This window comes from Rutidosis leptorrhynchoides, chromosome 3 (assembly GCF_046630445.1).
Source record: "Rutidosis leptorrhynchoides isolate AG116_Rl617_1_P2 chromosome 3, CSIRO_AGI_Rlap_v1, whole genome shotgun sequence".
Classification (NCBI taxonomy): Eukaryota; Viridiplantae; Streptophyta; class Magnoliopsida; order Asterales; family Asteraceae; genus Rutidosis; species Rutidosis leptorrhynchoides.
In genome coordinates this window covers 617,208,315-617,217,676 of record NC_092335.1, presented here as the reverse complement: position 1 = coordinate 617,217,676, position 9,362 = coordinate 617,208,315, and the positions used below count along the sequence as shown (strand labels likewise).

Sequence of the window (9,362 nt, the reverse complement as noted above, 5' to 3'; positions counted from 1 at the left end):
ATGAAAAATGCATAAAATAAAATACAGAGATGAAACTAGCAAAAAAAAATAGAAAATACATGGAGGAAATGGACAATATTTTCTAAAAAAAATTTGGATGCACTTTGGTTTTGGAGACCGTACCCCCAACACTTTAGGTTAACAACATAATTAGCCCTGCTGTTTTAATTTTATCACTATCACTATCACTATTACTATTATAACACAATAATCTTCTAATTGAATTCTATTTCCATTTTGCTCATAATACTCACTTTCCTCTTCGTCTAAAAATCGACTTTACACAGATCGTTATTATGCCAAATTATATACATAGATAGATAGATAGATAGATAGATAGATAGATGTAGATACACTTAGTGTTCGTTACGGAATGTTAGTTTAGAGATGGATGATACAAATCGTGTTTCCTTTAATATCTGTTTCTAGGGTTTCAAATTCAATCGCAGTTTACAAATTCACCAAATGGCAGAAAAAGAAGAAAATCACGATCTAGTAGGTTCATATTTTTTAGAATTATGGAGATTAAAGTCCAAAAGAAGAGAAGCATCATCAACAGATGAAGATAATGTTGTTGAAATGATGGATTTAGATAAAAATGAAGAAGATTTCGATTCAGATGAAATCGAATTGGAACCGAGTGAATTGGATACAACAAAAAGTTCGAGTGGATTTTCAATTGTGTTACCAGATAAATTATCAGTTAAGTATCCAAGAGTGAATTTGCATGGACATGATGTTGGTGTTGTTCAAGCTAATCATCCTGCACCTCTTAAACGTCTTGTTTATTACTTTGAGATTACTGTTAAAGATGCTGGTACTAAAGGTCAAATTTCTATTGGATTTACACCCAATGCTGTTAATTTGCACAGACAACCTGGGTATGTTGTATTGTTTTTTTAATTTAAATTCTGATACTTGATCATCATGTGTGCATAACTGCTATTATCTGTGATATTTATTGAAATGCAATTTTGGTACTAGTATCCTTTTATCATTTTTTATTGAATTTAGTTGATCAGCTCATTAATATAATAACAAACCTTAGGTATAAACTTATGATGTTACCTTTTGGCCGAATTGTTTAACATATTAAAAAGGAGTGTAAGTTCAAATTTGTATATATAGAAATGGCCCTCTCTCGTATGCCTTTTACAATTGTCAGTTGATATGTTTATAACATGTAATTTTCGTTGAATAGTTAGGGTGTGTTTGTTTACCTCTTAATTGAATGGTTCATCAACATTCAACTCATTTGCTTCTAACCTCTCAATGACATATGATGTTGAGTGCTTAACCATTCAGAGTTGAAACACTCTCTTAACAATTAAGCATCTAAGTTTTTTGTAATATCATCCTTAATATATATCAAGAACCCTAAACAAACAACTATATTGAATTATTTCTTCATGTAATAGGTTAATAATGTAATTTTACTTCATTCATATAAGCGAAGCTTTTGGGTTGGGGGAAAAATCTGGAAGCTTTTGAGCAAAATATTAAGGCTTTTGGGGGCAAAATAAAATTTTAAGCTTGAAAATTTTAAATCCGCTCTGGGCAAAATCAAAAAATTCGAAATTTGAAGCCTGAGAAAGCCTAGAAATTTAAAATTGAGTGGGGGCATCTGCCCCCCTGCCCTATGTTGTTGTCGCCACTGTTCATATTGTTCATTCAAAATAATTATCAAACAAGTTATCATTCTAAATCAAGTTCATTCAGATGCCTTGGATCATTCAAATTATGAACCAATCAGTGCTTAATCATTTTGTTTTATCAAACTTACTCTTATTTATATGGATATGAGAACTCAATTTTCTAGCCCTTTAGATTGTAATCTTGAAGTGTTTGATATTATTTACAGGTGGGATGCAAACACTTTTGGATATCACGGGGACGATGGGCTTCTTTATCGTGGACAAGGGAGAGGAGAAATATTTGGCCCAACTTATACGAAAGGTGATACAGTCGGTGCTGGTATAAACTATGCTTCACTGAAGATATTTTTCACGTATGATTCTTTCTATACTTTCTTTTGGTCTGGTCTTTTTATCATAACTTTGTAAGAAATTTGTTTATGTTGTTGATACCAGGAAAAATGGTCAATTGGTTGGATATCTAATAGATAACACTGTCAAAGGTCACTTATATCCTACAATTGGTGTTCACAGTCAAAATGAGGAGTAAGTTTATGATTTCCTCTATATACCTAACTTCTCGACAGGGTTTGGATGTTATTGTAGATTTTGTAAATGTTTCAAATAATTTGTTGTTTCCCAAAATCATTGATAATGAATGTATACTACTATATTGCAGGGTGACTGTTAATTTCGGGAAAACTGAATTTAGGTTTGACATTGAGGTAACATATGATATTTCAATGTCTCTTTGGCTTTTACTGTTATGTTTATGTGTTTTGTACAAATAGTACATTTAAGGGTGTTATGGCCAGTTGTCTTAGGCCTGTAAATCATCAATAAATTATAGTTGTTTAGTATTACTATGTACGGGAAAAAAAAAAACGGTTGCTGCTCATGGTAGTCATCATTGCTTCTTTTATAAAAGTAACATTTTTCCGTTATGCTTTACTAAGAAAACAAAACGTAGATGTTGTCAATTGTCTTATAAACTGTTATATGTAGACCCATAATGTGTGTTTACTGTTTTAAGATAATAAAAATGAAATCTATTGGTTAATTCTATGAAAAAATCATGTTGTGATTACAATTCCTTTAAATTTGTGATGTATCCTTGCTCACTTATGAAACAAATTTCAAGCAATTATTTGCATTATTTCTTATGTCTTTAACCCATTTAGAACTTCTATTCGTTCAATACTTTATTTTTCAGTTCTATTAAACAAAGTTACAATTTCTCAATAGTAGGACCGAGTGTGATAGCAGGATAACCTTGCACATTTCCCCTTTTTTTTATGATACTGCTATATAATGTGTTCACCGTATCTTTCTGTGTTTGAATCGGTGAACAGGCATATGAAGCAACAGAAAGGGCAAAGCAACACATATATATTGAAAACATAATCATCCCCCAAACAGCCAGTTACGGGTATGTATCTTACTACGTTTTTTCAACACTAATCGTAATAAAACAAAAAAAAAAAAAAAAAAAAAAAATCATGATCTTTCAGACTTTTAATACTTAAGAAAGGCTCATATTCACGTGTCTCTTTTAATAAATGATAATGGCTTGGATGTTTAACGTATCTTTTGAACATTTGTCTGTTTTCCTGCTTTGTTGCGCTCATGTTTTTTTTAGTTAGCCAATTTATATATGTATGTTGACCATTAACATGAATTAGTTGATAACCTGGTGCTAAAATGGTTATAACTGTTTTGTTTGTATCAGAGTTGTTCGTTCGTACCTACAGCATTATGGTTATGCAGAAACGCTTGAAGTCTTTGATCAGGCTACACAAGAATCTGTTCCTCCTATTACTGGTTTTCATGAAAATGGCTTCAATGAGCATAATATGTATAAAGTAGAAGATAGAAAATATCTTCGAAAGGTATGTCAATTAGTCGATGTATATAAAAAGGTGTGTTTAATTTTTTAGTATTTTCAGTTTATCTTGTAAGGTCTGGAGAGAGGGAAATGTGTCCGTGGGTCCCACTAGGTTGCTCTCAGAAGTCAAGTATTTGTTATATGTCCTAATTTTTTAAATTTAGTAATATAAGTTTACATAATTAAAAAGTCGTATGTAATTGGATTAAAGTTTATAAATTTAAGTTAGTACCAACTTCTTGGAAGTTATTATCACTGTAATATGTTGTTTCTGTAAATAAATATCTCAGCAATTATTTAATTAATATGTAACTATGGACAAAAGCGTTTGTGGATCAACTTAACGAGGGCGTTAATCACCTGTCCGACCAGCCCACCTCTATTCATATAATTTGGTTTCTAGTCCTTATACTTATATATTAACTTCCCTCGGTTAGTTGTTTTTGGAATTGCAAGACTTAACTTCATATATACCCGTGTTCCTTTTTTTGTCTTTTGAAGCTAATAAAAGATGGTCAGATTGACGATGCATTTGATAATCTACGCAAGTTGTTTCCACAGATTGTTCAGGTAAATAACCTAATGCATTTAATAGTGATGTTATTATTTAGCCTAATCCATTTGCAATGTTGCAAATTGGAAATGATTTTTTTTTTTTTTTTGTTTAATTTTCTGTATGTTCTCATATTATGTTGACCCTCATGAAATATTTATCTTCTCTGCAGAACGATACGTCAGCCATTTGTTTTATGCTATACTGTCAAAAGTTCATTGAGCTAATTCGGGTAAATGTTATATTCTGTAGTTTCTTTTTACTTATATGAGAGGGCTGGTTCTGTTTAAATGGTTATTATCTACCTTAAGATCCTCAATTTGTTTGTAATGATCAATCATTGAATATGAGATAGAAATGATACTCAAACATTAGTTGGGTCTTGGGACTACTCCAACTAGACAAGTCCTAAATTGGGCTAAAAGCTGGTAAACACTAGTCGACATTGGTCAACGGGTCAAAATTGCTCAAAGTCGGTATCGGTCCAAATTAAAGTTGGTTGAACATTTTAATATGAATTGAAATTAGGGTTTTGGACAATTGAACGATGGTGTTTATATTCCTAGACAATTATGTTAACATTATGTTTTTTTATGTTTATGTTTAATGTTTATGGTTCTCTTCTTTATTGAAATATATTATTTAAAGAAAAAAAGGTCCACCGACTTGTACTTAAATACTTGAATGCATCTTTTTGTGGATATATCATTTGTTATTCAGGTTGGACATTTGGAGGAAGCTGTGGATTATGGAAGGACTCATTTTCAAAAGTTTAATAGCTTAAAAGAGTATCACGATCTTGTTCAGGTAATCGTCAGAATTAAAACCTCAACATCATCCACGCTTTATTCATCCAAATAGTATTTCTAAATTGACGTGGCTCTATTAATCGAGTCAACAGCAAGCGTCGATTTATTGACGGCTTGACTGTCGCATAGAGCCTAAATTGAACTTCAGGCAGGTTTAAAACCCATGGAAATTTGATTCTACCATTTTCATGGCGTCTCACACTTTATTTTTTGTTTGTTTAACCTACTTATTGGCCGAAGGATTGTCTACATCTTACCTTCCTCATACCCCACTTATGTGGGATTGAGTTTTGTTGTTGTAATTGTAGTATTTCTAAATTGAACCATCACAAGATGACCTAGTGGATGACGTCATGATATCCTCACAAATGGTCCCGTGTTCAAACGTCATTAGTAACACATCCTAGGGTCACAAACGGTACCCGTTTAGGCCGTGTAACATATGAATAAAAATGCTTGCCCTCTTCCTCAGATAACCCGAACATGAAAAGTTCCTCCGCTCAGTGTTTATAAGTTGGTCTTAAAAACCTCGTAAATCATTTTTTTTCAAATTTTAGGATTTTGGTAAAACTAAGTCATAATTGTTAAAACTATAGTTAAAAAAAATTCGATAAAAGTGTTTGCATGAAGAAAACCTTGGCCGGATATTTTCACCTATACTAAAATTTTATCCTTGTTGACCCTTTATTTAATGCGCAACCATGTGAGGATGACCAGTTTGCTAGTTTTTAATTTTGGGATGATTATGAAAGATGATTCGATTGTGTAGGCGAGTAACCATCACAAGATAACCCAGTGGTTGGGGCCCTGAGTTCCTTGTAAGAGGTCTCAGGTTCGAATCCTGTCTAGGACGAATATTTTGTGGTGGCCAGGGTTGGAAAGGAAGTAATCTGGGCTGCGTACATCAGAGTATGGGGTCGGATTACTCGCCCAGGGAAAACCTTCCACCTTTCTCCCAAACAGGGAAAATCTTTTACCTGTTTTTTTATTTGATTATGTAGGAATGTGCTGCTTTGTTGGCATACCAAGAGCCAGCAAAATCAGCAGTGGGATACTTATTGGACGATGCACAAAGAGAAAACGTTGCAGATGCAGTAAACGCATTGATATTATCTACAAATCCAAACCTGCAAGATAATAATAAAACAAGTTACTTGCATTCTTATCTTGAGAGGCTTTTGATGCAGTTAACTGCATGCTTTTTAGAAAAACGATCACTCAACGGTAATCAAGGGGAAGGTTTCCATCTGAAAAAACAACTCCTCGCTAAGAATGCTTAGTAGTAGTTTTATACAATACGATTCTTTCATTCTCAACCGTTGTGGATATCCCCTATTTACTGTCTTTTTGCTATCAGATGTTTAAGTTGTAGAACTAAACTTAAGTAGCATGTACATTTTGTTTCACTGGCTTTTAAGTGCACCATTCAAACTTTGAAACAAATATTATTAACCATAACAATAAAAATTAACACTACAATATCTATCTATCATAATTATTAAAATTAACACTACAATATCTATCATAATTATTAAAATTAAGACTCATACCATTTCTTTGCGTAACTTTCAAAACGAAAATATGTCAATGATGCTTAAACGAAAAGATGATTTTCTTTTTAATTTTTAATTTTTTTTTGAAACATCACCTATGTGCAGAGTATGCAAGTATGTATGGTCACTTTAGTGTTCCTGGGCTACTTTAGATCTTCTACATCATATAAGCAAGTGGACACATGTTTTGAACTTTTTTAATAACTATGAAGTCGGCAAAGATCGTGTGAGTGTGCAGTTATGCTTCGGATGCTTCGACATAGAATAGATACTATCATTTACAGCTTTAGCTCATAGAAAAAAAATCATTTTGTACGTGGGATGCAATAAAAAGAAAAAAATGTTATTGTTGTTAAAGTAGGACAACAAGGCCTGTAAGCTCTTTCTGATTATTTAGCCGACTTCCTGTTCAAAGCTACATTAGTGCTTTTACAAGTATTGTGATATGGTTCTGAACCATCTTGATTTAAAAGTCTACAACCGGTGTCGCTGGCCTTGTAAAATGTTTTAACTAGAAGATGTTCGAGTGCAAAACAATATAATATTCAAGAAGATTAAAACACATCATAACGAGTTTTTTTTTTTTTTTTTTTTTTTTTTTTTGTTCGTTTCGGGTTCGAGTTTCCGACTCATTTTGTGAGCAAACTAATCTCGAGGCGACAACCTACATTGCACGATGTCTGGAGTGAACCTCCTGACCTCTCTTTCTACTTAGTGATATAGTAAGAATCGCTACTCGACTACCACCTTATGATTACAGTATATCATAACAAGTAGACCCGATGATATTGTAACAAGTTAGACCTCGATATAAGAAATGTAGTCTTTAACTTTCTATATATAAAAAGATTTTATATTAACTTTGATCAAGCATATTTCGGCTTAACTGAAAAGAGAGAGCGTTGGACCTGGGTAGGGATTGATTGATCATTCCCCGGTCCAGTTACTGTGAATATCCCAGCGGATATAAGGATCTACGTAGCGTCGCTTACAATCAGTCCGCCAAAATCGACTGTTACAAGTTTGGTTGGCTACCTACTTTGTTTGTGGAAGGGCTTACATGTTGCCACAGCTTAGTGGGGCTTACGTGTTGGCACGCCCTGATAGTGAGACGGTGGATCCGAATGATGAATATGAGTGTAAGCAAGAAGGTAGAATGTGGAAGGTAGAAGGTAGGAGGGACCATCTTGAAGGCTAGCAACTCTGAAGGCTAGCAGTTGTGAGGTACTTAGCGGTTATGAGGTTACTCGGCCGATGGCTCCGAGTTATGACAGGACCATGTTGTAAAGGAACCCCGCTGGAGGCTCTGGGTCTTGACCTGACCGAGTCATGAAGGGACCAGGACATGAAAGGACCCGACCGAATGCTAAGGGTCTTGAAGGGAAGCTTCTTGAAGAATAGCAACTCTAAAGGATAGCACCTCTGAAGGACAAGAACTTTGAAGGCTAGCCACTTTGAAGGATATCGGTTGCGTAGGGAAGCTCTATGAAGGATAGAAACTCTGAAGGCTCTGAAAGACTGATTGCGTGAGAGAGAAAGTGTGTAGAGAGAGAAAGTGAAGAGTAATTTTATATCTTGAGATTAGGAGAACCCCTATATTTATAAAGAAAACTCAGGTCTCATTTTCATCCTTTTTTGAAATTACTAAATAGTTTTTTCTCATTTATAATTAATCTACCATCTCTAGAATTAGTTTGATGATAACACCCATCACTTATATCTTTTTAAATGTAGGCAACACCCGTCACTTTTATCTTTTTTAATTTTGTATTTTCAATTCTTGATAAGGAATAACATTATAGAAATGAGTAGCTACCGTATGAAAGACTCTTCAAACCTGGTAAACTATATATAATGGAACTTATCGAGAGTAATAAAGAGGTGTTGTCTTCAACTTATTAAATAAGACACGTCTTAATACAAAATATTCAATTGTGAAATTACATTTTAGTCATAACTTTTTAAAAATTTATAAGTAACGCTTTCTATAAATACCCCACATAAAGGTTAATTTGGTAATTTCAAGTATTCAAACAAATACACAAACAATAATTATTTATCTATCAATTATTCCCTACATACATCATATATGAATTTAGACAAGATGACTTAATAAGAAAAATAAAAGTCTCTATAAAAAAAAAAAATATGAAAATAGAAGTCAAACCTTGCTCCGATAATCGGTTGCTTCAATTTTAATGTAAAACATATCATAAATGAATTTTAGTTGATTTACACTTGCATGAAACTTAAAGTCCCTAACAATCAATATATCTGTTATAATTCAGTGGGCTTATAACTACCTTTAGTGGTTTGATTCTTGATGTTATAATTCAGTAGGCTTATAACTACCTTTAGTGATTTGATTCTTGATTAAGAATACTAATAATGAAGTGTAAGAACAAAGATGATAATGGAGAGAAAGAAAGAAAGAAACACTTTGTAAGTGTGAGAAATGGTGGAAGTTTAATGCTTGCATTCATGGCTATTTATAGCAAAAATATCACAAGTTTAGGTAATACAATAATATTACTTTTGTGTATCAATAATTGACTATCCATTTATATATATATATATATATATATATATATATATATATATATATATATATATATATATATATATATATATATATATATTTATATATTATAACACTCCCCCTTGGATAGCAATTTTGTTTGTTGAATATCAACTGTAAGTTACTGCCTCGTTAAAAACCTTGCTAAAGAAAACCCAGTGGGAAAAACTTTAGCTAAGGGAAAAAGAGTGCAGCATGGAGTTGACTCCCCCTCAAGTAGACATCGCTTCGGTTGTTTACATCTTTTGAACATGTCTCATGCCAATGTTATGAACGTGTGTTCTGAAAATAGCAGTTGGAAGTGCTTTCGTGAAAAGATCAGCAAAGTTTTTGCTGGATTGAACATATCT

General features: G+C 32.9%; 1 protein-coding gene across 1 annotated transcript; it reads left to right on the top strand.

Annotated features, from left to right (window-relative positions):
- The first annotated feature begins 364 nt into the window (after positions 1 to 364).
- On the top strand, positions 365 to 6,320 carry LOC139898933 (ran-binding protein M homolog). Its single transcript, XM_071881737.1, has 10 exons — positions 365 to 881; positions 1,862 to 2,008; positions 2,091 to 2,180; positions 2,314 to 2,359; positions 2,987 to 3,063; positions 3,364 to 3,523; positions 4,021 to 4,089; positions 4,245 to 4,304; positions 4,793 to 4,879; positions 5,883 to 6,320. The coding sequence occupies exons 1-10, from the start codon at positions 466 to 468 to the stop codon at positions 6,159 to 6,161; spliced, it is 1,431 nt and encodes a 476-aa protein (XP_071737838.1). The 5' UTR covers positions 365 to 465; the 3' UTR covers positions 6,162 to 6,320.
- The last annotated feature ends 3,042 nt before the right edge of the window (positions 6,321 to 9,362 follow it).